This window comes from Filicampus tigris, chromosome 16 (genome assembly GCF_054856515.1).
Source record: "Filicampus tigris isolate MCC_2025a chromosome 16, RoL_Ftig_1.0, whole genome shotgun sequence".
Classification (NCBI taxonomy): domain Eukaryota; kingdom Metazoa; phylum Chordata; class Actinopteri; order Syngnathiformes; family Syngnathidae; genus Filicampus; species Filicampus tigris.
Window position 1 is genome coordinate 16,112,501 of NC_141232.1, and position 26,995 is coordinate 16,139,495.

Below are 26,995 nucleotides of genomic sequence, written 5' to 3' on the forward strand. Positions count from 1 at the left end.
CCTTTATCTTGGTTTGAAACTCCGCTTCGAGTTTTTGCATTCTTTCCTTATGGTATTCCTCGATTCTCTGCTTGTTTTCCTGAAGTCTCGTGTTTCCGGTCTCCATGGATATTATCTTGTCCTCGGCATGCTCCAGTTCCTCGCTCAGTGCTCTGTTGTCCTCCTGGAGTTCGCATAAGGTGTGATTAAAAGCCTCCCGCTCATCAGTTAAGGAGGCATCCTGCTGTTGGCACAAAGCCTGCAGTTTGTCCTGCAACATTACGCAGCGCTGCTGCTCCTGCTCCAAATCTGCGTACAGCCTGTCTGACAAATAAACCAGCTTGGCTTGCTCCTGCATCCACTTCAGGTCCGCGACAGTGGCCGCTTCCCAGTTTTCGTCCACACAAGTCACCTCCTGACTGAGCTGCCACACGACTTTAGCTCTTCCTTGCAGCCTAGTTAGAAGTCGCTCGAACCACGGCGGCCTTTTCTCATCCGTTGCGTCCTCGGATTGAAGGACCTTTTCATACTCCAGCTCTTCATAAGAAACAAACTTTGGATGGCTGGCGTCTGGAGGACTTTTGTCATGGTGCCCCCGGGAGCCTTTCTGATATTGTTGCTGGAGTGTAAAGGCAGCATAGATTAACTCTGCTTCAGTGCAGGCTCGAATGATGATTTCGTGGTCTTCTCGAGCTCCGCCTTCCTCTAATTGAGTCTTTTTTAAGCTCAGTATTTGGGAGATGATGAGGTTGTACCTGTGTGCCACAGTCATACCGTCTTCTCTCGGGACGGAAAGTTGGAGTTGCTCATTTGGACTCTTTAGGGCTGCCAGCATTTTTTCAACTACAGCTAATTCTCTCATCAAATACTCCCCAACACTTATGATGTCCTCTGAATGTACTGTGTGAGTGAGGTCACACTCGGAATCAATGCTGCTCTCAGCTCCAGCCAATACAGCGCTGGGGATTTTATCCTCGGCTTTGTAGGCATGAAAAGACGCATTTTGTTGTTTTTCTGCATCATTCTGTCCCTGCCGAAGACATGTCTCAACAGCTGATAGCCTCCCCTCAAAGTCGGTCAATTCAATAGTGGCGCTGGTTTGAAGCGTCTCCCGGCAGCTTTGTATGATATTCAGCGCGAGCTGAAAGCGCCCGGCCAAAAGCCCGCAAAGGTTTTCTGTCTCCTGAGCAAAGCGTTGGCTGCGCCTGGCCCGGCTGTGAAGCAGCAGAGCGAGATGCCGGGAGTTAAGACGAGGGTCCGGGCAGGTTTTGTGATCCTGCCGTTCCTCCAGTCGCTCGGTGATTTCCCGTAGTTTCTCCTCTGTTACGAAAAGCTTGGTTTCAAGTAACTGGATCACCGACGTAAAGCGTTCCGGGTGGTCTCCTGAAGTGATGATGTACTGGTGCGACGGGCCAAGTGAGTGGGAGCGGACTCTTGCGCGATGACGGCTGCTCTGATCATTCAGGTCTCTTTCCTCTGACCTGCTGCCACTTATTAAACGGGGCTCCACCATCTCCTCCGTGTGCAGCACTTCCTCCAAAGACTCATCGTCCACATGAGAAGAGCCGCAGGTGCACACCTTGAGCATTTGGTTGAATTGTGCTTCCGTCTCCTCCAGACTATTACCTAAGACTTCCATCTTCAGCAAGACCTCGCTCAGCTCTCGCTCCTTCGCGTCAAGGAGCCTCTCAAAGCCGGCTCGCATTTCTTGAGCTTCAGCCTCCCTTTGTTGTGCCTTCTCCAAAACTGCCAGCAGCTCCTCTGTGCTACTCTTGTATGAATTTTTAATGTCCTGATAGTGGGCCTCGACTGTTTCCAAGTAACTCTGCAGCCTGCTTATTTCCTCACGTGCCTCCGACTGGTGATTCTGCAGCTCTCGACACTGTTGCTCGATCTGCTCTTTTTCATCTCGGTGCTTCTGCACAGCAGCCACTGAAGACGCTAACTCCTCTTGAAGTTGCTGTTGGGCGTCTTCAATGTCCCTACTGCGCATTTGCGCCTCATTCAGGCTCTCAACTTGCCGCTCGGCTCGATCCCATCTCTCCTGAAGTTCTTGCGAGTGTTGCTCCGCCCTGGCCAAGCTGGCTGCCAAACTCTTCCGTTCTCGGTCCTGGCTTGCTCGAAGGAGCATGAGATGCTTCTGCAGGAGGGACTCTTTTTGAGCCTGCGCATCCTCATTGGTGCGGAGTTGCGTTGTGGCCTCTTGCAGAGCCTTCCTCAGCTCCTCAGCCTCCTGCCGGAGAGCCCGGTGACGGTCCGACTCCTCCTGTAGGAGTGTCGTGCGCAGCTCTGACCCTTTCCTCTTTTCTTCGCTGAAACTCAGCTGGGTCTTCAAAGAGGTGACGGAACGTTCCCACTCCATTCGCCGCTCATGGAACCATCTTCGTTCTTGCTCTAGCTGGGCCTGAGCGAGCGCTGTCGCATCCCCTTTCACGAGCAGCTGTGCTTGTTGAGCTAAGCGGTCCACTCTCTGACGTAGTTCGGCTTCCCTGGCTTCCTCCTGTATTCTCTTTTGTGCCTCCAATTCAACACGGAGTTCGCGGTTCATCTTTTGTAATCGGCGCAGCGTCGAAGCTGGCTCTGATGACGAGTCAAAATTGAATAGATCATTCTGCAATGTAAAAAAAAAAAAAAAAGAAAAAAAAGATGGACAATAGTACACGGTTCTCTAGATAACTGTTTGCCAAGTTAACTTCAAAATCTTGTAATGTGATAATGTGCATATTTCTGTGTGGACAATGAACTGTAAGTCATGTGTGATGATACTAAACGAGATATGAGGATAAAGACAAAATATAATAAAAAATGTATATGCCATTCATGAATTTGAATAACCTTTTCTCTTAAATGACTCTCCCTTTCTTGCTGTAGTTCATGTTGCAGTTTGCTGTTTAACTGTAGAAGTCGAGACACTTCCTTCTGCGTTAGTCCCAGCTGTAGATGCAAACGAGCTCTTAAATTAATTAGAATGTAGAATCCTTGTTTCAGTAGATTCACGTACGTGGCACGTCTGTCTGACCTCTTTGACAAGTTGCCCTCTTTCGGCTTCAGAAGGACGACGCTCTTGATCAGAACTGTCTTCATTTGACTGCATCACACATGATGGTGAATATGTCAAGGCCACTGCATGGAAAGTCATACACACAATTACATTCAGTCAAAGAGCAACTAGTTTAATCAGAGACTATACGGATGAATACAAGTGAAAAACTGATAAGGTAAGGGTGGTGGCATGCACCATCCAGGCGATTACACTAAACTTCACGGTAAAGAATGGAAAGTGTATCAAGATAGCTCTTCAGAATCAAGCCTGAATATATCATTTCCTTTGTTGCAGAAAAGATTAAAGTAAAACTTCTACCATAAAGCAAATTGCAGCCAATTAACACTCAGGTTAAAATCACTGTCGAATGCAACTTTGTTTGATGTTGCAGCTTCTAATTTGGATTTAACTGTTATATTAATTTTCTAAATGCACACCCACAACCGTCATGAGGACACCCGGAACAGATACTTGCAGCAGAAGTCAACCCAAACATATTTTTTTCAAGACTATGTTCCCAGCAGGCCCACTAGTTGAAACATGGCATTCTGATTAATTTTGCATTTGTGGAATATAAGTTAAGCAGCAAAATTCACTCGCTTTTAGCCATCTCTTGGGGCGGCCATTTTGTCTTCTGTCAACTAAAAAATGACATCACAACTGCTCACAACGACCAATCACGGCTCAGATTCAGAAAACAAATCAGCCCTGATTGGTCGTTGTCAGCAGTTGTGATGTCATTTTTGGTCAACAGAAGACAAAATGGCCGCTCCGAGAGATGGCTAAAAACTAGTGTATTTTGCTGCTTAACTTATATTCCACAAACGCAAAATTAATCAGAATGCCGTGTTTCAACTAGTGGGCCTGCTGGGAACATAGTCTTGAAAAAAATATATGTTTGGGTTGACTTACGCTTTAATGGATGGAAATCACGATGAAGTTATGTAAAATAGTGTGGATTTACTGAAATTTACAAAACTGCAGTTTACTCTTTGAGAAAAAAAACAAAAAAAACAACAACAAAAAACAAAGAAGGGACTCTATTGCATCATAGTATTGGCTGTTAAGACCAAATATTATTTAAATGCAGTTGTGTGCCAGGAGGCTATATTACGTTCATGGACTTTGCCTTCATTGGAGATGTTTTTTCTGTTCAACATTGATAATTTTGCTGTTGAGTCAAGGAACTTGATTAAAGTAATAAAGTATTCTACCTAAAGTAATTTCACATTTACATCAAACAATTTTTTTTCCACTTTGAATTCTTTGGACCTTGCACTTTTAATTCATATCAGTTGATTCTCTTACAGCAATATACTGTACTTTGATAAAGTGATTAAGGGGAAGTCAACCCTTTCTCCATTTCTTAACAATAATATATCTAATGCAGCACCACTAGTCTAAACATGGCATTCTGATTAATATTGCATTTGTGGAATATGAGTTAAGCAGCAAAAGCCACCCGTTTTAGCCATCTCAGGGGGCGGCCATTTTGTCACTTGTGTCGACTGAAAATGACATCACAGTTGCTGAGGGCTCAGGTAACGACCAATTATGGCTCACCTGTTTTCTGAAGCTGAGCTATGATTGGTGGGCTCAGGTAACGACCAATCATGGCTCAACTGTTTTCTGAAGCTAAGCTATGATTGGTGGTCATCTGTGCCCTCAGCAACTTCGATATCATCTTCAATCGACAGAAGTGACAAAATGGCCGCCCCCTGAGCTAGCTAAAAACAGACGGATTTCTCATATTCCACAAACGCAATATTAATCAGAATGCCGTGTTTAGACTAGTAGGGCTGCATAGAACATATTATTGTGAAGAAAATTTGGGGGTTGATTTCCACTTTAAAGGAATTATAAATCTTGAGCATTTTCTGACAACGTCATTGAGTAAATTTTCACCAAATTTCAGTGTGATACTTATGTCAAGAATTACCAAGCCATCACAAAAATTGAAGTTTCATGCAATTTATTAACTAACAGAAGTTGTAACTAACACCAGACAAAAACAGACAAATCTCCTTGGCAGGCGGTGATAACAAAAACCAATAGATCATTGACGTTCAGTGTTTCAGTACCTTTGCCTTCTTCCACCTGCTGTGTAGGACTGAAAGGTGATGGCGAGCCAGTGCATGGTGAGGAGGTGGGCGACAGGCTGAGAGACGACACAGAGCTTATGTCAGCAGATGTTTCCTCCATCTTTTGCTGCAGTTTGATCTCTTCTTCGTTTGCTTTCTCTGAATCTTCTGCACCTTCACAGCATGTGTTTTCTTGCCAGCGGTTGTCTTGATGCTCCACTTGGGAATCATCCTTAGTGTTTAGTTCCTGTTGGGTGCTGTGAGGAAAATATTTTAGAAAAATAGTTTTCGGACAGAAAACAAGATGTAAACTAGCAAGAGTTGAGGGGTCCAAATCTATTTACCTTGCAGCAGCAGGTGTGGACCTCACATTTTGCACTGTTTGGATCAAATTGCATCTAATCCCTCTTGTCACCAATGAGTATCCTCCCTCTTTGTTCTGTACAAAGATACAGAAACTTCCACTTATTACACACACTTTAGTTAATGAGAAGAGACGTTGGCACCACTTGTATTACATTGGATTCTCCTCATCTGCAACTGTTTCCTTATAAAATGTTTACTTGTATATTTCAAATTTACATAAGCATTCAGGTTGCTGATTAATGCAGAAGTCTTTAAGTAAAAGTAAAAAAAGTACAGTCTCTAAAAAGAATACAAGTACAACATTACTAGGTGTAAAATACACATGACCTGCGTGTTTTTGTGACAAAATGGCCGCCCCCTGACATGGCTAGATTTTGCTGCTTAACTCATATTCCGCAAACACAATACAGTATTAATCAGAATGCCTTGTTTCAACTAGTGGGCCTGCATAGAACACATTCTTGACAAAAATATGTTTGGGTTGACTTGCTCTTCTCTTTCAGTGAAGATTACCTCTTGTTTGACTTTATCACCATGTTGAAGACATGTGGTTCTAGGAAGCTCAGAAGACAATTCCAGTGTCTCACATGAGCTGCTCATTTCCTTCTTTTCATCATCATCACCATGACACAGCTCTCTGTTAGTCCTTCCATGATGAAAAACATCATTTAATGCACAAAGACATGACAGCTCTATATGGTAGACGCATTGCTACAAAAACAACAAACCTGATTGACTCTCGAGAGGACAACTTTGCAGAAATGGGGATATTATTTCCAGAATATGTTTCTTTCCTTACTGGAGCATTTGTCTCCAGATCAGAGTCTATATAAGAAATATCACCTGTTTCAGTTCTGTTGGGATGCATACAGGCCATTATTTAATAATAACGCATATTGACTGTACATTACCGTCTCCGGTAGCTCTCTGGTCAAGTCTGTTGAGAGAGCGACTGCTCCTCATGAACGGAGCAGTTATGAGGGAGGAGGTGTGGAGGGATGAAAAGCTCCGACTGCTACAGAGATGCAGAGCAGGTCTGGACGGACGAGACGATGGCCTGGAAGCCCAGTGACCACCACAACCTTGGTGGCTGCTTCTTTTCAAAGTGACACCAGCCTTAGTGTCTTTGTCGCTACTGCTGGTGCTGCTACTCCTTCGACCATTTAAAGTGGCTTTTGGTGCACCGGTGCCAGCCTGTTTACCTCTACTAGGTACGGCGACTGTTAATGACGATGCCTCCTTTGAGAGAGACAAAGAGACGAATACAGGCCTCAAACATCTTATTGGTTCTTTTGCTTTTTTATGAAGGAAAGAGACAAAGACATTGGAAATTAGCATTAGCTATACATGTTAGGATGCTGTACATTAGATATTTCTCTTTAAAGGGGAAGTCAACCCAAACATTTTCTACACAATAATGTTTTATGCCCCCACTTGTCTAAACACAGAATTCTGATTACAATTGCCTTTGTGGAATATGAGTTAAGCAGTAAAACCTGCCTGTTTTCATCCATCAAAGGGGGCGGATATTGTGTGAAAATGACATCACAGTTTCTCAGGGCTCACGGCTCAGCTTCAGAAATCAGGTGAGCCGTGAGCCCTGAGAAACTGTGATGTCATTTTCAGTCGACAGCAAGTGGCAAAATGGACGCCCCCTGGGATGGACAAAAACAGGTGGATTTTACTGCTTAACTCATATTCCACCAACGCAATATTAATCAGAATGCCGTGTTTAGACTAGCAGAACTGCATAAAACATATTATTGTAAAGAATTTTTTGGGGTTGACTAAAGAATTTTGGGGGGGTTGACCTCCTCTTTAAATCGTCTATGTTGTTGCAGCTGTCCCTTTTCAAATAAACGTGAAATGAAATGAACGTCCAGAAAAACAACAACTAAAAACAAAAACAAATTCTTGATTCTCTACTATTTATATTTACAATGTAATTTGACCCTCCAAACATTTGAATACTTATCTCCAACTGTATTATGTCTAAGTATTCAAACATTTGAATACTTATGTCTAAGTGTGCAATATTTCAATATTTGTAAAAAAAAAAAAACAACCAACAACAATACCTTGCTGATCTCTAACAAGGTGCTGAATGGTGAAATTCATAACTTACATTTGAGCCATGATATGAGCCCACACCTTTCCTGGCTCAGTTAGAATACACGTAAAAAAATGCTGAGTTGTTTTCCAAACCTACTTGTTGGGTAGCTGTGAATTTCAGAAGATTGGGTGACATTTACCCAAGGTTGGGTTATTTATTTTGACCCAGCAGATTAATGGGTTGAAGATTGGATTTGGGCAGGCCAAAGAGCTATAGCTGCTTGCCATTTTTTAATTTTGTGTACAGAGGTTGAAATAGATTTAATTTAATATGCTTGGAATGTGTTAGTGAAGGCTGGATGGCTCCGTAGATTACACCGCTAATTTAGGATTGGATGGTGTCAGGAAGGGCATTCGGTTTAAAAACTGTGCTAAGCATATCAAATCAGTGACCTTGACCCCTGAAGTTGCTTCTTCTTCTTCTTCTTAGAAAATGTTGGCAATAAACGTAGTGTTATTTTTAACCACTTGAACCTGGTAACCCATTTCTTGGTAGGAATGGTTTTTACCCCTTGTTAGATCAAAATCTTGGCCCGATGAACTGAGTCAAATCCTCAGCCCAGTGCACTGTGTATAAATAACCAAACTTTGGTTTGGTCACAGGGTCACTGATGCTGTAGTGGAACACATGCCTGAGTTGTGTGCAGGCAGCATGGGATCGGTTCCCGCTCAGTGACGGTGTTTGTGTGTCCCCTGCGACTGGCTGGCAACCAGTTCAGGGTGTAGACTGCCTTTTGCCCACTGTCAGCTGGGATAGGCTCCAGTACCTCCCCGCGACCCGGTACAGGATAAGCGGTTTGGAACATGACATGACACATGGTTTGGTCACTTTTGGACCCAATACTTCCTTAGCTATCTCACCCAATTTGGGTTACTTTTGACCCATGCACTTTTGAAAGTTTTTAAACGGTCCTCTTCATCATGCTGCTGTTCAGAGTTTGACGTCATGAGACCAAGACAATAACAATAAAACATTAAAACCTCGCCATGGCGAGGCTTCAAACAGAGTGTTCTCAGGGACACCTAAACAACTAAACTGAGATTCTCACACAGTGTCATCAGCATGTTACAAGAGAGATACTGGAAAAGTCACAGACACATAGAAATGCTTGTAAATGTATTGGTCAATTTATGGCTCAAATGCCTGTTGCAAACTTTGTCTTTCAGCTCTTTGTCAGAGAATAGCAAGTTGTGCAAAAAGTAGTGAAATACTCAACAGTTGGACATGTGCATTCAAAAGTTGACATAAGGTCAAATGAAGTTCACCTGTACAGAGAGGTATAGTGACTTGAGGTGCATCCCCAAATGTCACTCGAAAGCCAAATATATATATATAATTAATTAAGGTAAATCACAAATATAAAAGGAACGTCCTTGGAGGGGTAGTAAAAAATTAGCAATGCTTGAGATTCAGAGCCCAAACTCAATCCTTGTCTCCAATTGAAGTCAGTAATTTAACATTTAACAGTCATTGAACACAATAGTTCATCAGCGTGATAGGGAGGCCTTTGCTGTTTTGCTATAACGGAGAAAGAAAAGATACTGACTTACAACCGAGATTCAGTAAAACTATACTGGAAGTAAAGACAGAAAACTGAAATGAATTTGTTATTGTTGGTGGTGGTGTTTCTGGTGTTATTTTGAAGAAAAGTGTGTAGAAATGTCCGACATCGTGCTCAACCACATGTCAGTTTGGACCGTCAACTGGACTTGTTCAATCCAATAACCTCTGTTGCAAACTGTTAAATCCCAACAAGATCTCTTAATTTGCTTAAGTGCCATCTGACTAACTCAGTGATCATAGACACACACAGACACACGCCGACACACACACACACACACGCGCACACAGACACACACACACGCCCACGCACACAAACAAGCAATAGCAGTACCTTAATCGCACAAATAGGTTATAGACAGTCTATCACTGTAGGTTCAGCCTCACCTACTGAGACAATCGGGTCTGTCTCTGGATACATGACTTACAAACTAAAAGTATTTGAAATCAAATCGAGTTGATCCAATAATGACTACATAATATGAACAAATGTTGCTACAGCACACAAATGTGTGTACTGTACTGTACCGACTCACATTACTGTCCATTCATACGAACCAACTACATTTAATGGGACATTTGGAAGTGTGCTTGAAAATGATGTTTTCATACAACTAAAAGGTTGCATAATGGTAACCTACCTTTCCTCCTTTCTTTTGTGTAGGTTTATGAATTTTAGTGTTAACCAGGACCTCAGGCCACCTAATATTCAAACAAAAAAGTGGATATTGTAATCAAATTCAGCCTTTAAAAATATGGGTAAAGGCAGACAGACAATGCATTATTTGCATTAAATCACACTTTTGCATGAATTAATTGCCATGACAATTTGTTTTTTCCAACAAATATTGTAAACGAAAGGAATTTCTCCCACAGGAAATTATCACACTGTAAAGTCATTTTTGTTGGTCACAAACATTTTGGACCATTTTGTTTCAGAATTCCAACATATTAAAGCCACAATTGGTCATTTACTTTCTTTCTTTCTTTCTTTCTTTCTTTCTTTCTTTCTTTCTTTCTTTCTTTCTTTCTTTCTTTCTTTCTTTCTTTCTTTCTTTCTTCCTTTCTTTCTTTCTTTCTTTCTTTCTTTCTTTGTCGTTCGTTCGTTACCAAAAAAATGAAATGCCAATTCTTTTCTTACCTTGGAGCCCTGGACATCATTTTCAGTGAAGATCTGAAGAATTTACTGAATGAAAATCCAACTTTTTACATCTGAGTGGGAAAAAAATCTGAAGCATAAGATCATTAAAAATAATCTTTAAAATGTTAAAACAAAACGGAGACCTGACTAAATGATCCATCCAACTGGAAAAACAGTTGTGCTATTGCTCACAAATGAGCGAACAAATCACAAACAGCAGTGTGGAGAAGTGTTGGACATTCCTAATCCATGAGAGAGTTGACAAACTCCATTAGTTTTGAGGAATGAGGTTAAAAGATTAACAGGATTACCACACAGTAATTTGGCACATCTTTGAAATCCTCCAAATGTGGCCACAAAGTTTACTATATTGTAGACAAGAGTTTTGACTTTGCCAAGAACCACTTGAATAACAAGGTACCGCACATGAACTCACTTCTATTGTAATTATATATTCTCAGTGTGCAGTTTACATGTTTACAGATGATCACTTTATGAAACATGAAAAGTTGATATGATCCAGCCACAGATTCATTTGCATTATTGTTGTGATGTGATGATTTACTGATTTATGTTTACGCCACACTTGTTTGATAGAATTTTGTGAAGCTCTCATAGTGAACGTTTAAAAGACTGCAAGTTAACGTGTTTAGTAAATTAACAACTCTAATTGAAGTGAATAATCTGTCTCATATTCGTTCATTGTTAATTCTGCTTTATTTTAGTGTAAAGCTAACATAGACCAAAACATTTATGTATAATAAATCTGATATTGTAGTTTATTGCAATAGAGATTAATGTATTGCTTGTGTTTGTTAAAAAAAAAACAACGACATGCATAGAAGAGGACCTTGAGCGCAATTCCAATACGTTTTTTTTCTAATTGCACCAAGATGCCACCAGATGACGCCAGTAAATTGGGGACACTTACGGGTTAGTCAAGGTACCAATGTTTTGTGACATTTTGTTTGGTGATGTGCTGTTATGGTTTTTAATGTAAATGTGTATGTGTGTGTGCCTTGGTTCAGTAAAAGTTGGGGAGTACTGGTGTAGTGTGTCACACAAACACGTAACGATGGAGCAATGATGTCATGATTGTAAAATCATTGCATTGACTGACGTCATCCTCTACGCAAGTCAGTGTTATGAATGTTGTGAGGTACCAACCGGCAATGCGTCATCGAAGCACCATGTAGTCATTTCTAAGAGAGAAAAAAACATTTCTATGAGCGGTTTCATTTTTTGTTCCCGCCCACTAGCCAGGCGCTGATTGGCCAGACATCACGTGGTTCTCCAGCTGATTTCTTTGCATGAAGTGTTTTGCTTTCCATGTAGTCTACTCTGGGGCCATTTCTGCTTGGCACCGCTGCACAATCGTGTCCACATCATCGTCGTCGTGTTTTTTTTTAACCCTACGCTATGGCTCACACAGCACAAGTAAATGTCTTCGACGCCAACAACCCCCAAATCCAGGTGGAACACGACAAAAAGCGTCGACAATTTGTCATTAGACTAAACGGTATGTTCAACGTGATGTTGGTGATGGTGATGGCACTGGTAGCTTTTGGCTAATGCTAGCTCACAGCTTGTTGTTAACTAAGCTTCATTTAGCGTAGGAAGCGCAACACTTCATTTTGCAGAAATAATTGCAGACATGATACTATTTACTCATAGGCCCATACATGACTTGTTGTGGTGCAGTATGGGAAAACACGAATAAGACTAATACAAACGATACATTGTTATCACAAAACAAAGCCAAACGACGTGTTAGCAAAAAACCGTGCATAGAACGAACTAATCCACATTTTATCCAGGCAAACAATGAAATTATAGATTAGGGAAAATTAAACGAAAAAAAAAATGTTAACACAACAATGATATGAGAAGCAATAACCTGATTGCTGGTGTCTAAAACCTGATTGATTGATTGATGTTTGGTTTAAAAGCATACTAAAAATCTCTAGATTCAGACTTCACACTTAATCTTTTTTTAATGTTATTTGGTAGGCTTTGAAGTATTGATTAGAAAAATAGCAGAATGAAATCACATCAATCCACTTTGCTTATATTATCAATAATGTCGGTCATGCAGCCTTTAATTACAGTGCAACTCTTTAATCAGACATAATTTAGGTAAGACAACAGGAGATAAAAAAAAAAAAGTTGGCAGTGGTTATTTTGCCCTGACCGGCAACTCTTCTGCTCTTGTTATTTTGCCGTGAACGGCTCTGATTGGTTAATCGCTGGAGCAGGGAATTCTGGGCCTGCCGTGAATCGACTATTAAGTTGGCCGTGAATAGGTTATTTTTTCAGCGTGATGTGATGTGCTGCCGTGTTTCGCTTCTACTGGCTTCCTATGTTAAGAGTTTAGCGTCGCTGATGTGCTCCCAGCATGCTGTACATCACTAAGGATGTAAATAGCATTTAAAATGCATGTTTTGTGTGAATTATTTCTACAGTCCTTGTTTTAGTTGTTTCATTATTTGGCTAGTATGCCATTCAGTTTGCTGTTATGTGATAATTTTAGTTTTGATTTGACACCGTGATCGTGCATGATGTGTTGACTAATGACTTGCTTACACCTGTAATTCTGTTGGATAATAAAAGTGACTGTGAGCTTGTTCTTTTGTTTACAAAAATTTAAGTGCAGTTGCCTCTTACTGCCCCGTGAGCTCTACACTATGTAGGTTAAACTCTTGAACGTTCCTAAATTCTAACCCCAATCTGTTTTTGTTTTTCATTAATATATCCGTCTATTTATTATTACCGTCCTACTAATCCTTACCCTTACCATAACCTTTTATTTTTGTGAGTCCCTAATTATTTTGCCAATTATTTTTGTTTCACAAGCAACATTGAAATTGTTCATCTGTGTAACTATTAAATTCTTCAATAACTATCCATCCATCCATCCATGATCTCCCGCTTATCCGAAGTCGGGTCGCGGAGGCAGCAGCTTCAGCAGGGAAGGCCAGACTTCCCTCTCCCCAGCAACATCCTCCAGCTCTTCCAGAAGGATCCCAAGGCGTTCCCAGGCAAGCAGGGAGACATAGTCTCTCCAGCGTGTTCTGGGTCGTCCTCGGGGTCTCCTGCCGGTGGGACATGCCCGGAACACCTCACCAGGGAGGCGTCCAGGAGGCATCCTAATCAGATGCCCGAGCCACCTCAACTGGCTCCTCTCGACGCGGAGGTGCAGCGGCTCGACTTGGAGTCCCTCCCGGATGGCCGAACTTCTCACCCTATCTCTAAGGGAGAGCCCGGACACCCTGCGAAGGAAACCCATTTCGGCCGCTTGTATCCGAGATCTTGTTCTTTCGGTCATGACCCACAGCTCATGACCATAGGTGAGAGTAGGAACGTAGATCGACCGGTAAATTGAGAGCTTCGCCTTTCGGCTAAGCTCCTTCTTGACCACGACAGACCGATACAGGGTCCGCATCACAGCAGACGCTGCACCGATCCGCCTGTCGATCTCCCGTTCCATCTTACCCTCACTCGTGAACAAGACCCCAAGATACTTGAACTCCTCCACTTGGGGCAGAATCCCATCCCCGACCCGGAGAGGGCACGCCACCCTTTTCCGACTGAGGACCATGGTCTCAGATTTGGAGGTGCTGATCTTCATTCCGACCGTTTCACACTTGGCTGCGAACCGCTCCAGCGAGAGTTGGAGATCGCGGCTTGAAGAAGCCAACAGTACCACATCATCTGCAAAAAGCAGAGATGCAATACTGAGGCCACCAAACCGGACCCCCTCGACACCTCGGCTGCGCCTAGAAATTCTGTCCATAAAGGTTATGAACAGAATCGGTGACAAAGGAGAGCCTTGGCGGAGTCCAACCCCCACAGGAAACGAATCCGACTTACTGCCGGCAATTCGGACCAAACTCTGGCATCGGTGGTACAGGGACCGGACAGCCCTTATCAGGGGGCTCGGTACCCCGTACTCCCGAAGCACCCCCCACAGAACTCCCCGAGGGACACGGTCGAACGCCTTCTCCAAGTCCACAAAACACATGTAGACCGGTTGGGCAAACTCCCATGCACCCTCGAGGACCCTGCTGAGGGTGTAGAGCTGGTCCACTGTTCCACGGCCAGGACGAAAACCACATTGCTCCTCCTGAATCCGGGATTCGACCTTCCGACGGACCCTGCTCTCCAGCACCCCTGAATAGACCTTGCCGGGGAGGCTGAGGAGTGTGATCCCTCTGTAATTGGAGCACACCCTCCGGTCCCCCTTCTTAAAAAGGGGGACCACCATCCCGGTCTGCCAATCCAGAGGCACTGTCCCCGATGTCCACGCGATGTTGTAGAGACGTGTCAACCGTGACAGCCCCTCAACATCCAGAGCCTTTATGAACTCCGGGCGGATCTCATCCACCCCCGGAGCTTTGCCACCGAGGAGGTTTTTGACTACCTCGGTTACTTCAACCCCAGAGATAGGAGAGCCCACCTCAGAGTCTCCAGGCTCTGCTTCCTCAGTGGAAGGCGTGTCGGTGGAATTGAGGAGGTCTTCGAAGTACTCTCCCCACCGACCCACAACGTCCCGAGTTGAGGTCAGCAGCACCCCATCTCCACTATAAACAGTGTTAATGGTGCACTGCTTCCCCCTCCTGAGACGTCGGATGGTGGACCAGAATTTCCTCGAAGCCGTCCGGAAGTCATTTTCCATGGCCTCCCCAAACTCCTCCCACACCCGGGTTTTTGCCTCAGCAACCGCCAGAGCTGCATTCCGCTTGGCCAGCCGGTACCCGTCAGCTGCCTCCGGGGTCCCGCAGGCCAAAAAGGCCCGATAGGACTCCTTCTTCAGCTGGACAGCATCCCTTACCGCTGGTGTCCACCAGCGGGTTCGGGGATTGCCGCCACGACAGGCACCGACCACCTTGCGGCCACAGCTCCGATCGGCCGCCTCAACAATGGAGGCACGAAACATGGTCCACTCGGACTCGATGTCCCCCGCCTCCCCTGGGACGTGGGAAAAGTTCTGCCGGAGGTGGCAATTGAAACTCCTTCTGACAGGGGATTCTGCCAGACGTTCCCAGCAAACCCTCACAATACGTTTGGGTCTGCCAGGTCGGACCGGCATCTTCCCCCACCATCGGAGCCAACTCACCACCAGATGGTGATCAGTTGACAGCTCCGCCCCTCTCTTCACCCGAGTGTCCAAAACATGCGGCCGCAAGTCCGATGATACGACTACAAAGTCGATCATCGAACTGCGGCCTAGGGTATCCTGGTGCCAAGTGCACATATGGACACCCTTATGCTTGAACATGGTGTTCGTTATGGACAATCCGTGATGAGCACAGAAGTCCAGTAACCAAACACCGCTCGGGTTCAGATCGGGGTGGCCGTTCCTCCCAATCACACCTCTCCAGGTCTCATTGTCATTGCCCACGTGAGCATTGAAGTCCCCCAGCAGAACGACGGAGTCCCCAGGTGGAGCCCCCTCCAGCACACCCTCCAAGACCTCCAAAAAGGGTGGGTACTCTGCGCTGCCGTTTGGTGCATAAGCACAAACAACAGTCAGGACCCGTCCCCCCACCCTCAGGCGGAGGGAGGCTACCCTCTCGTCCACCGGGGTAAACCCCAATATACAGGCGCCAAGCCGGGGGGCAATAAGTATGCCCACACCTGCTCGGCGCCTCTCACCCTGGACAACTCCAGAGTGGAAGAGTGTCCAACCCCTCTCGAGAGGACTGGGACCAGAACCCAAGCTGTGCGTGGAGGTGAGCCCGACTATATCTAATCGGAACCTCTCAGCCTCACACACCAGCTCAGGCTCCTTCCCTGCCAGAGAGGTGACATTCCATGTCCCAAGAGCTAGTTTTTGTTGCCGGGGATCGGACCGCCAAGGTCCCTGTCTTCTGCCGCCGCCCAGCTCACACGGCACCCGACCCCTTTGGCCCCTCCCACTATGTCAAACAAAACGGCTTGTTTACAACTCCCAACTGGCTGCAAGAAATTGTCAACATAGTTAAATCAAATCAAATAAAAAGTTACAGAGCGGGATTCAAACCTGGGACCCGAAGGAATAAAGCATCACCTTTGGAGCGACCACTCTACCGACTGCGCACAAGCTGACACAACTTTAACTGGCACAGAATCTGTACTTGTAGTTCTTGTGAGATTCACGGCAAAATTAAGATGGGTGGCAAGTTGCCGGTCATGGCAAAATAACCACTTTATAAAAAGTTTCTACTTGCTGCTATTATTTTATATAAAACAATCTTTCAATAATTACATTGTGTTTGGTTGTGTTACCAACATATCACATTTCCACTCAATGTGAACTGTATGTGTTGACGTTTTCTCCACTCATCAGTTTGATACAAATTATCATCTTAATCACCTCTAATAATAAATATAGATGAATACTACCAGAGGGGTGTTATTGTAGCATTTAATCAAATCAACAAATGTTATTTTTTTTACAGTTTGTACTGCTTTATATTATACTGAATACTATTACATGTATTTAACAGGTTTTATTTTCCAACCTCTGTAATCTTTTTAGTGCTTTTTGTAATGTTAGATATGGAATGCTGGAATTTATCAGATTACTGTAGTTTCTCTAGATTGGATCTCATAGATTGAAATATCAAATGCATGGATGTTAATATTATGTCACTGTTATGTGTATTATGTCTGATACATTGCATCGTTGTCATGGTATTCTAATGGCATTGTAACAATCCATCTTATTTGAGCAGGCTTCACCAGTTCATGCACCCAGGATGGATTGGACAGCTCTAGCCTGAAATTTGTGGGAAAAAGTATTTATCCTCTAATTAGAGGTGCGCCCCAAACAAGAATGGTTTGAAAACAACAGTCCTTAAGATACATTTGAGAGAGACCAATGCGAGCCAATGACAGCCATTTAGATGGAATCACTCTGTTTTGATTCGACATTCAGTTGTAAAAATGCTCATGGAGGCTTATGGTGCCCAAGATAGTTCAATATCACCTTTGTTGATGTCCAGATTGCACATTAAATGTGAGTCCTTATCCTCATCCTTGGTGGTTGCGAGTGAGCTGAGGAAGGACAACGTAACAGTGTTCACTTTGATGTCCCTCAGGGTCGCACGATCGTGCAGTTCTTCTGTATGAATATGTTGGGAAGAAGACAGTAGACCTGCAACATACTGAAGTACCAGATGCTTACAGAGGGAGAGGAATTGCCAAACACCTGGCCAAGGTAAAGTACACCAACATTGCCATTTGTCACGTGCCGTACTGCGGAGTTTCAAAGAGTAATCCAAGTATGCTTCTGTGAACACAGGCAGCCATGGACTTTGTGGTCGAAGAAGATCTGAAAGCTCACCTGACCTGTTGGTACATTCAGAAATATGTCAAAGAGAATCCTCAACCTCATTACTTTGAACATATTTACCAATGACCTCACATGGTGCCAAAAGACAGACAAGAAAGAGAGACTCTCAAAAGTGAGGTATGCTTTGGATTTAAAGGCTTGCATACAACAAATGACCTTCCAGGCATTGTTCGAAGAAGCCACGTGATCTCCTTGCAAGAAACCTTTTTGCTGACATGACTTGGTTACATCTATCCACAACAAGGGGAAGTTGCTTCAGCAGAAAACAGGACACTAATCAGCTGACTTGAGTCCAGTGTGGCTATTAGATGGAAAAGATTCAGGATGTGAATTCTTCACCTGTGTGTCAAGGTTTTTTGAGTTATTTGCTCAAGGGTCGAAGGCAGAGCTTGTAAGGTGTCTGCACCTTTGTTGTTCTTCATGATGGCTTGACAAGAGTTCAACTTTTCACAAAAGTTGACGTTTGTTTGACCTTCTTGCTGACGCCATGTTGTGTTGAGACACAGACTGTGGTCAATTTTTCAATAGGATTCTGACAATGTGTAATAATGAAAATTGGCAGCATACAAAGTAACTGATGCAAGACAACCTTGCACTAGTTTAAAGGAGATCAGACAAATCTATGCTTGAATGTGCATTTTAGCCCCACGAGAAATTAAAAAATGAGACAGCTACGCTAAACAGGTTGTCAAACCTAATGTCTGAACAGTACACACCATTTGTAAGTTTTTGGGGGCTGAAATATTGTTGCAAATGCATATTTGATTGCCCTTATTAAAACAATATACAATTTATCCCTATCTAATTCCCCTATATACTGTATTCACCCAACCCTTTTTCGTTTTTTCTGCGAGGCTGAAGTGATCCGGTTTTCCCAGAAACGTAACCACTATAACAAAGGGGGTCATACATTGGCTTGGTAAAGCCAAAACTTGGAAAGAATACAAATGAAACTACAGCACACAAACCTTTTTATTTCTGACACCCATGCGATAGCCTGTCACTGTGAAGTGTGCAAATGAACAAACCAGCATTTTAAAAACAGCACAGCTGCATTCAGGGGCATTTCTAATCATGTTCTACCACATCATTTGTTGATTATAGAACTTGAAACTGGATGGCTGGCGTTTACTCACTACGTTCCTATTGTTGTTTGTCAGCTTCTTCCGTCGGCACTGCGAAGAATCGTGCTTTTGGATTTTACAATGATAGATATCATTGTGTTGTAAAATCATAATCCCTCAAATGTTTCACTGTGGTTTTCCCCTAGTTTGGCTCCCTTTGCTGTTGACAATCTAGGTGTTGAGGAGATGCAAACCTCAGGAAATTCCTTACACTATGGCAGCACTATATTCATATTTGTTATTCATGTTCAAGTAGGGCCGACTGACTGCTTTAAATGCATAAAATACTAGTTTACTAGGTGGCAATCACCTATTAATAGGCAATATTTCATTTCTTGGTTATATGTATGTAAATGTGCATTTTCTCGAGAGCTAAATGACTTAACCCTTTCAAACATTCACTTGACTCAGAAAATGTTGTTTTGTGCTTGACACTTTATTGTATGAATAAAGAAATAACATTTAAAAAATGAATGTCATTATTTTGTATGATCGTGCAATATAATTCACACGCAAACTGGTGGTAGATGTACAATACATTACATACGCATATACGGTACTTAACTGCACATTGAGAGAGAATGGGAGTAGTATTGTGAAATTCACGTTTTGTTTTTGGTTGTTGTTTACAGTTTGCCATCTCATGATGATGGGTTTGAGGGCCCAAGGCTGACGGGGGCTCTTGGAAAGAGTGTTTTCAATGTGCGGCGTTTGGTGTTGAGGTGCCAAAAGTGATGGTTGATTGAAGTAGGAATGAGTGTGTAATTGACACAGAAAAATAAATCTCTTTCCTTTGGACGTAGTGGGAAAATGCTTTTACATTTATGAATGCATACATTAACAATAATTAGCTTAGCTTATCTTAGTTAAAGTTATGAGGTGTGCTAGAAATGTTCCAGGTCTGGTGTGACAAATGATTATGCAAACTTAAACTACAACCTTTGGGTTTTTCCTTTCAATGTAAGGGCTCAGCACTGAGTATACAATTGTGACCTCAGCTTTCAGCAACTGACCTTTTTTCTCTTCTTGTGTCATGTCCCCAAGCAATGAGCAGAGTAAGTGATGATGACGCCAATGAGACCAGACTTGAACTTCATCACTTGTGATGAGTCACGGATCTTCGAGTGGAAAACCCCAAAGTTGTGAAGGCCGAGGAAAGTAAGACAGTCAAAGTCTACAATGAGGTCCTGCCGCATTTGCTTTGTCAGCGTGCAAGAAGAGGCCAGAGTTTTGGCTGGACAACTTGTGGCTGCTCACAATGCCCTGAGCATATGACAGTTCCTGGCTGAGTAGAGCAGCTATGCTGAACAACCTCCCTACTCAAATGACCTGGCTCTGTGTGATTTTTTTTTTTTGGGGTAGCGGGGGTCCTAGTACTTTTCTAACACACCACGTATGCAGAGATAGACCATGTTGCATATTTTTCAAATACCATGGCCAGAACCATCAATACATTTCACAATTCCCTTCAGATTACAAAATTTGTTTTTTTGTGATATCAAATATTGGTGTTTTTACTGTATTGGTAATAAAATGCAAATAGTTTGATGGCAGATGAAACAGGAGGTAGTAAGTGTACTAATATTACATGCATTGTGAATATGGAACAACTGGAGGAAGGTATGGGGGTGAATTGTGACTGAAGAGTTCCCATGAAATTAAAAGGTTACGTCAAGGAAAAGGCCATGATGTGTAAGGATTGAAAGCAACACTACTCAAGTCAGTAGAAGAAAAGAAGCGTGCTATTCTGGAAATGAAGATGTTTCCATGAATGTCTGGAATAAGAAATGAATACATCAGATCATTTATCTGATTAGAAGAACTGAAGGACAGTGTGTGATGCAGTTACACAGTAGGGGGGTATGCAAAAACCATGAAGATCATGAACCAGATGGATGAAATCAGATCTGAAAGAGAAAGAAGATGAAGGCAATGCCCTTTACAGGAACATTTTGGAGATGGCAAATACAAAAGAAGAAAACAAGTTAGTACTGGATTTACGATGAAAAGTGAAAGTGATTGTAGAGTGATATAGACTGTATTTCTTGTTTTGTTTGTTTTTGCTCTCTCATTGTACTGCATAGATGCAACAGTCAGCAGCGTATAGCACATTGTGGCAGCTGCTGTCACATCCAAAACGTGAAGAGTCGTTATGTTGGCGTCAGGTTACAGCACGTATACAGCCTAGAGCGAGGGAACAGAACAACGAGGCAGAGCACGCGAGGCACAGCATGGGTGAGTACTGAGCCCAATATTAACAATATAGCTTGGGTAATGGATGGATGGATTCAAAGGTTTTCCCCTCTCTTTAACTGATATAACTGTCAAACATCTTTCTTAGCTCATGTAAGAATTAAAATGTGTTTTTTTCATGTTGAATTCGAATAAATGTCAAGTTCCCACTCACATACAGTACGCCGAATGCGTCATATGTATGCATTTCTTCTGACCTCTCGATACGTCAACGTGCTCGTATAAATACGTCATGTAGACGCGCGTATCTTATGCACTGTGGGAATTGTAGTTTATTTTCGCGTAGAAGTTCTTGTTAGTCACTTTCCAAACACTACATTACCCAGGAAGCCTTGTATCGCTATGCGTCACTTGCCATCACGGCTCTATCTCCAACATGGCGTCGCTGGGAAGGAGGCGCGGTGTCCCAGTAAGCAGGGAGAGGTCAGTTACTTCACATCTTGCTCGTTCAACGAAAAAGTTTCGCTCTCATTGAAACGGTTGCCTGTGTCACATATCGTCAGACAAATAACGTGTGTACCTTTCAAATATAAAATGAGAAGCCCACACGGAGAATCAGAATTTTATCTAAGGCTTAGCTAGCATTAGCATGCTACGTTGCTAACGTGTCTGCTAGCTAGTATTAGCAAGGAAGCAATCTAGGGCTCGTGTGATGTTTTGGTTGTTTAACATCAGTCGATTGGCGACTGGGAAAATTGTCTTGAATCTTTACGTTGGCTTGACTGTGCGCAATAGTCTTTCACTGAGCCGCTAAATGGTGTTTTTTTGCCCAGAATATGCTTCGTTTTTCCACTAATGACATGGAGCCTTCCTAACTTAGCTGGCCAAACACCACAAGTTTCTTCCATGCAAGCCAGTTAGCCTCGCTTGGGTACACTGTGTTCCGTGTGTGTTTACAAAAAGATACCCGTTGCCCATTCCAGCGCAACAACGTTGAGTAATGGCGTTTCAGTTGATTTAGGAATATTTCCATGTTAATGTCCACGCACAACCACCTTCAGAGACCTGACTGCTAACAGTACTTCACAGACTTTATCTGAGCATAAGTAATGTGGAGCAACAGTCATGCAAAAGCCAACATGTGCAAATATCAATCATCAATCATTACTCTTGTGTGCAGTGGTGCTTTGACTTAGTCCTATTTCATTCTATGACCACGATAGTAACTTAATACACATATCTCCAATCACGTTTCAGTATTTCAATGACTGGAAATGGCTTTAATCAGTTCTGGCGCCCCAAAACGCCGACAAAAATGTGATATGTTTTTGAGTAAGAAAAATAGCACTGGACACTAGTATTGTACTTTGAATAACATACAGTTATAGCATCAAGTAAAAGAATGAAACAAGTTTGGACGCCATTAATTCAGTGGGCATTATGCTGCTCATGTTGGTGCGTGCGATACAACCACCAGGGGGCAATATGATATTACATACAGAGAACTACACATTGATTTGATGATGAAACGCAGAAGACAATCTCAGGTACTCCCTATTGTTTCAGCTTCAACTCCGCTTATCCTGTACAGGGTTGTAAAATCCTAAAACCTCACGATACGATAATTATCACGATATTGTGGGGAGGTTGGCGATATATAAAAAGCTCATGGTACTGTGTAAAAGCTCACGGTATTGTGTACATAACTGCATTCACAAAGAAATAGACTTGGCCGGTCACGCGCTCCTATTGGCTAAGCTCAGTAGCGCAAAGGAACATGGTCTATGTCAGGCGTCACCAAGTCCGGTGCTCAAGGGCACCTATCCTGCATGTTTTCCATCTCTCCCTGCTGCAACACACCTGTTGCTCTAATGATCTGTATCGTTATCAGGCTTCTGAAAATCTTGTTGAAGAGATGATCTTTTCAATCAGGTGTGTTGCAGAGGGGAGAGATGGAAAACATGCAGGATTGGTGCCCTTGAGGACCGGACTTCGTGACCCCTGGTCTATGTAGTTTACAATGCTGTGTTCGGCTGAAGCGGGCCAACGTAGATGTTGAAAAATATTTGCTGGTATGACTGATTTATGGGAGCTTTTATTGGTTAGAGTTTTGTTCATATGAGCAATGATCGGTTTAGTTTGGTTTTGTGGGTGTGTATGGTTTCTGTCGAACACGAAATACAAATAAATAAACATGAGTAGTTGCATATGAATAAAAAATAAAAATAAAATACAGTAATGAACTAACCACCAGAGGGTACTGGAACTGCACAAATGGAAAACAACTTGGGCTTTTAAACAGATTTGCTTCTATTAATATCGTGACTTGACGATATCGTGGAAAATTGAATATCGCGATATCACGATGTTGACGATATTGTGACATCCCTAATAAATAATTTATAAGTAGAGTGGAATCTCACTTTTTGTGATTAATCCATGCCAGAAAGTCTGACTGAAACGGAATTGTATGAAAACAAAAACAATATTTCCACTTAGGAAACAGTGTAAATCCAATTAATCATCCCAGGCCACCCAAAATATGAACAAAAAATTAAAAGGAAATAGTTTTACATCAAGAAAACTGGTAAATAAACAAATGAATACCTTTATCTTGTTGAAGACGCTTGATGATGAATGAAAGACAGCTAGGAAATGGAGAGAATGGGTCGCTGTTGCCATCTTGTTTCTCGCTGTCTTTATCAAATGGCTGGCTCCTGCAACTTTCTTTTGTATTGTGTAAAAATAATTCAACAGATGGCAAAGTGTATTCCAACAATTCAAGCTTCTATTAACATCTCAAGGCAATAACAAATCTCCCAGTATGCTCAGCAACACTCGGACAACAAGTCAAGAACATCGATGCAATGTCCTGTCAAAAGTCAGGCCTTCAAACTAAAAGCACGTAATACAATAAGTTTCACCGCACATTCTTCGGCCCCATCAGGATAGAGTAAATTGGTAAATTATGCGTTGTCATAAAACATCTACGATGAATAAAGCAATCTTTACACGCAGTTGTTGTCTGTGTATGATTGGACGTAAACTGGCGACAAAGCACCACTTTGCTTTGCTTTGCTTATTGTTCCATTCCGTGGTCCCTCTGCCACTGCTATGAATCTTATCAGCGATTGGGCTAGCTGATGCTAGCGATGTGAGGCTAACCCCGATTCACGCCCAGCGTGTCATGAAACTGTTATTGTACTGTGTGCTATTATTTTGAAGGTGTGCCTTTGGGGGAAAAGTTAGGCCAATGCTGCCCATAGACAAGTTATTGTACCTTGCTATCTGTTGAACACTTTTACACAACTTAGGAAATGCTTTGAGTAGATTTGTGAAAACTGGGACAAAATTTCAATGCAAAAATTAATTGAAAATCAGCATGTACAAAAACTAGGGCATAGTAAAACAAAGGTTTCTCTGTATGTTAAAATTGGGAGTTCTTTTTCAATCAACTTGTCCCAGTGTATGCAATGAGCTGTTTAATTTTTTTGTTGTCCTCTCTGTTACGGGCTTGTCACCCTTTTTGCAGGGGAGTGATGGCGGCGACCGACTGCTACATTGTTCACGAGATCTACAACGGGGAGAACGCGCAGGACCAGTTTGAGTATGAGCTGGAGCAAGCACTGGAGGCGCAGTATAAATACATTGTTATCGAGCCCACTCGCATCGGCGATGAGACGGCGCGGTGGATTACGGTGGGCAACTGCCTGCACAAGACGGCCGTGTTGTCGGGCGCCGCTAGCCTCCTGACACCGCTTTCGCTGCCTCCAGAATACTCGCGCTACGTAGCGCTGCCTGCCGGCGCCCTCAGCGTCGCCTGCGCCGCCCTCTACGGGATTTCCTGGCAGTTTGACCCCTGCTGCAAGTACCAGGTGGAATATGACAGCCAAAAACTGTCGCGGCTGCCCCTGCACACGCTCACCTCCTCCACGCCCGTGGTTTTGGTGCGCAGGGATGACATCCACAGAAAGAGACTCCACAACACGATAGCACTGGCTGCGCTGGCGTACTGCGTCAAGAAGATCTACGAACTCTATGCTGTATGAGTGCACTCGGAAGGCCATTTGAGAACCGACAGAAAAATGAAAATAAAATAAAATGGAAAAAAAAAAGAACAACAGAAAACCTATCCGCAGTCTGGTGTAAGAAAAGTGGAAGGTCAGAGTGGGGCCCACATCACATGGCTGCTCCCATGTTGAACTTTGATCAGAGGGATATAGTTAAAACTATAAGGAAGTCTCCCCTTCCCCCCTATGTGTTTTCTTTAAGTGACAGCCACAGCACACACGATCTCTTTAGTACCTCTGCGCCTCCTTCCCTGCATTCTGACACCTGACGTTTGTGTAAAGACTCCAGCTGAAGCTGCGTGGTTGAGATGGACACGTGTGATTTGAGCTTTACCCTTTCCCTCGTAGTTTGACTGTACTCCCTTACTTGCTGATCAGTAATTCACCTTTCATTAAACATTAGGCTATTTCAAACACGTGCTTCTGTATATCTGACTTTCTCCAAGTAAACAGGTAATGTCCATTAATATAAATCATTCTAAATTGATAAAGGGATCCACGATATATAGCCAGAGTTCTCTAGTGTTTTTTTAAACGCATTACAATGTAAGACAAAGATAACGATATTCAAACATCCTCCCACCCGATTTTTCTTTGTAAAGTTAAATACTGAAGGTAAAAAGACAAAGTATTGTATAACAGTCAAATGTTCTGCCTGTAATTTATAAGAATGATAAGATAAGAATGCCTTTATTAATCCCACAGTGGGGAAATTCTCATTGTTACAGCAGCAAAGATATAGGTCACACAGGGACGGCGGCATAATGTGGCCATTAATGTATAACATTGACGGCAAACATTTAGGATCAAACCTATGTAAATATACGCAGTAACATGTGTATATACACATGTATATACACACCAACCTACATCTACATAAAAAGTATGAAGAACACTCATTTTGGCCTGTACATAGTACAGAGGAAAAATACTCTAAGTGACAGTGCTGCATTGCTGTAGTGAAATGTAAGGGACAGCATTGGATAAAAATAAAACTAGACTAACAGTAGTGGGGAATGTTGAGTATTGCACGGTATTACAGTAGTGGGGAATATTGGGTATTGCATGATATGAGCTCAGGTGCAGGACTGCACAATTGCACTAATGTCCGCCAGTTTGTAGAGACTACACAATGTTCTTGTTAAAGAGTCTGACAGCAGCAGGCAAGAAGGAGCGGTGGAATCTCTCCTTTGCACAGCGAGGGTGTAACAGTCTGTCACTGAAGGAGCTGTGGAGTGCTGTTAGGGTGCCCTGGAGGGGGTGGTCCGGGTTGTCCAGCATTGATGACAGCTTGGCCAACATCCTCCTGTCCCCCACCGAGTCCACATTATATTGTTATTGTAAGCATTAAGGGACCCAGAAAGTTATTTTATTATATATTTTTTAAATTAATCAACATCACTGTTCTGCAGAAACGGCACCAACACCAAATAGGATGACAAATTCGACTTGATTTTCTGCACGTCTTGTGTTTAAAAGTATCGGCGGTGCTGGGACGGGAAGCTTCTTTCACGTTTTTTTCACAATGTTGTGATGAAACCAACTACTGTCTGACAAGTATTTTCAGATTACAAGATGCTCTGTGTGTTGCAATAACCTGATTGAATTCTTTATAAAAGACAGGTGTGAAACCGCCTTATTTTCTGCAGTGAGGCTGCAGCTAATGATTTCACAACAAATTGTGACCTTTGCATTGTCCAGGAGAGCTTCGGCTTTGTAAAAATAGCTTCATTAGATTGTTGTTTTGGGAAGAGGTAAACCGATACCTGAAGTATGAATCTTTTTTTATTTATAGTTTGAATTACTTCCAATGTTTTTGAGACAATAGTACATAAAAACGAGTATTAATGAAATAAGTGAAATCCACAACCACAATTTCTTGAAAATCCAAGGGAACAAAATGTAATTAAATATTCCACATGCATATTACAACTTGATACGATAAGATTTTACAGCGATAAACTTAATGCTTCCGGACAGAAATAGGTT

The 26,995-nt window shown here is 42.7% G+C and overlaps 3 protein-coding genes across 7 annotated transcripts in view; 2 read left to right on the top strand and 1 right to left on the bottom strand.

The window, feature by feature from the left end:
* LOC147134993 (uncharacterized) overlaps positions 1-10,469 on the bottom strand; it is a 15,386-nt gene extending 4,917 nt beyond the window's left edge. For 2 of the 4 annotated variants that reach the window (XM_086056769.1, XM_086056767.1), the window contains exons 1-10: positions 10,284-10,469; positions 9,784-9,844; positions 6,381-6,708; positions 6,198-6,294; positions 5,983-6,115; positions 5,448-5,542; positions 5,104-5,360; positions 2,999-3,102; positions 2,815-2,913; positions 1-2,590 (exon numbers count right to left, since the gene is read on the bottom strand). The exon at positions 1-2,590 is cut by the window's left edge and continues 176 nt beyond it. In XM_086056769.1, the coding sequence (XP_085912895.1) occupies positions 1-2,590; positions 2,815-2,913; positions 2,999-3,102; positions 5,104-5,360; positions 5,448-5,542; positions 5,983-6,115; positions 6,198-6,294; positions 6,381-6,708; positions 9,784-9,844; positions 10,284-10,303 (3,784 nt within the window). In that variant the 5' untranslated portion in view covers positions 10,304-10,469. Of the gene's footprint in view, positions 2,591-2,814; positions 2,914-2,980; positions 3,103-5,103; positions 5,361-5,447; positions 5,543-5,982; positions 6,116-6,197; positions 6,295-6,380; positions 6,709-9,783; positions 9,845-10,283 lie in introns of all 4 variants that reach the window. The other 2 variants (XM_086056768.1, XM_086056766.1) reach the window with 1 other exon arrangement.
* A 1,108-nt stretch (positions 10,470-11,577) lies between these two features.
* On the top strand, positions 11,578-20,991 carry natd1 (protein NATD1). 2 transcript variants are annotated; one of them, XR_015090171.1, is made up of 4 exons: positions 11,578-11,802; positions 17,366-17,484; positions 17,569-20,727; positions 20,828-20,991. XR_015090171.1 is itself a non-coding variant. In XM_086056173.1 (3 exons), exons 1-3 carry the CDS (start codon positions 11,703-11,705, stop codon positions 17,683-17,685), a joined length of 336 nt encoding a protein of 111 aa, XP_085912299.1. In that variant the 5' UTR covers positions 11,578-11,702; the 3' UTR covers positions 17,686-20,989. The 2 variants fall into 2 exon arrangements, 1 of the variants encoding a protein (XP_085912299.1); XM_086056173.1 differs by having other exon boundaries at positions 17,569-20,989.
* A 315-nt stretch (positions 20,992-21,306) lies between these two features.
* tmem11 (transmembrane protein 11) lies at positions 21,307-25,422 on the top strand. The gene is made up of 2 exons (XM_086056172.1): positions 21,307-21,419; positions 24,469-25,422. Exons 1-2 carry the CDS (start codon positions 21,373-21,375, stop codon positions 24,983-24,985), a joined length of 564 nt encoding a protein of 187 aa, XP_085912298.1. The 5' UTR covers positions 21,307-21,372; the 3' UTR covers positions 24,986-25,422.
* The last annotated feature ends 1,573 nt before the right edge of the window (positions 25,423-26,995 follow it).

Coding starts and splice junctions, on each gene's coding strand:
- tmem11 (XM_086056172.1), top strand. CDS start 21,373: ATGGCGTCGCTGGGAAGGAGGCGCGGTGTCCCAGTAAGCAGGGAGAG. Junction 21,420..24,468: donor GTCCCAGTAAGCAGGGAGAG/GTCAGTTACTTC, acceptor CCCTTTTTGCAG/GGGAGTGATGGCGGCGACCG.
- natd1 (XM_086056173.1), top strand. CDS start 11,703: ATGGCTCACACAGCACAAGTAAATGTCTTCGACGCCAACAACCCCCAA. Junction 11,803..17,365: donor ATTTGTCATTAGACTAAACG/GTATGTTCAACG, acceptor GATGTCCCTCAG/GGTCGCACGATCGTGCAGTT. Junction 17,485..17,568: donor TTGCCAAACACCTGGCCAAG/GTAAAGTACACC, acceptor CTGTGAACACAG/GCAGCCATGGACTTTGTGGT.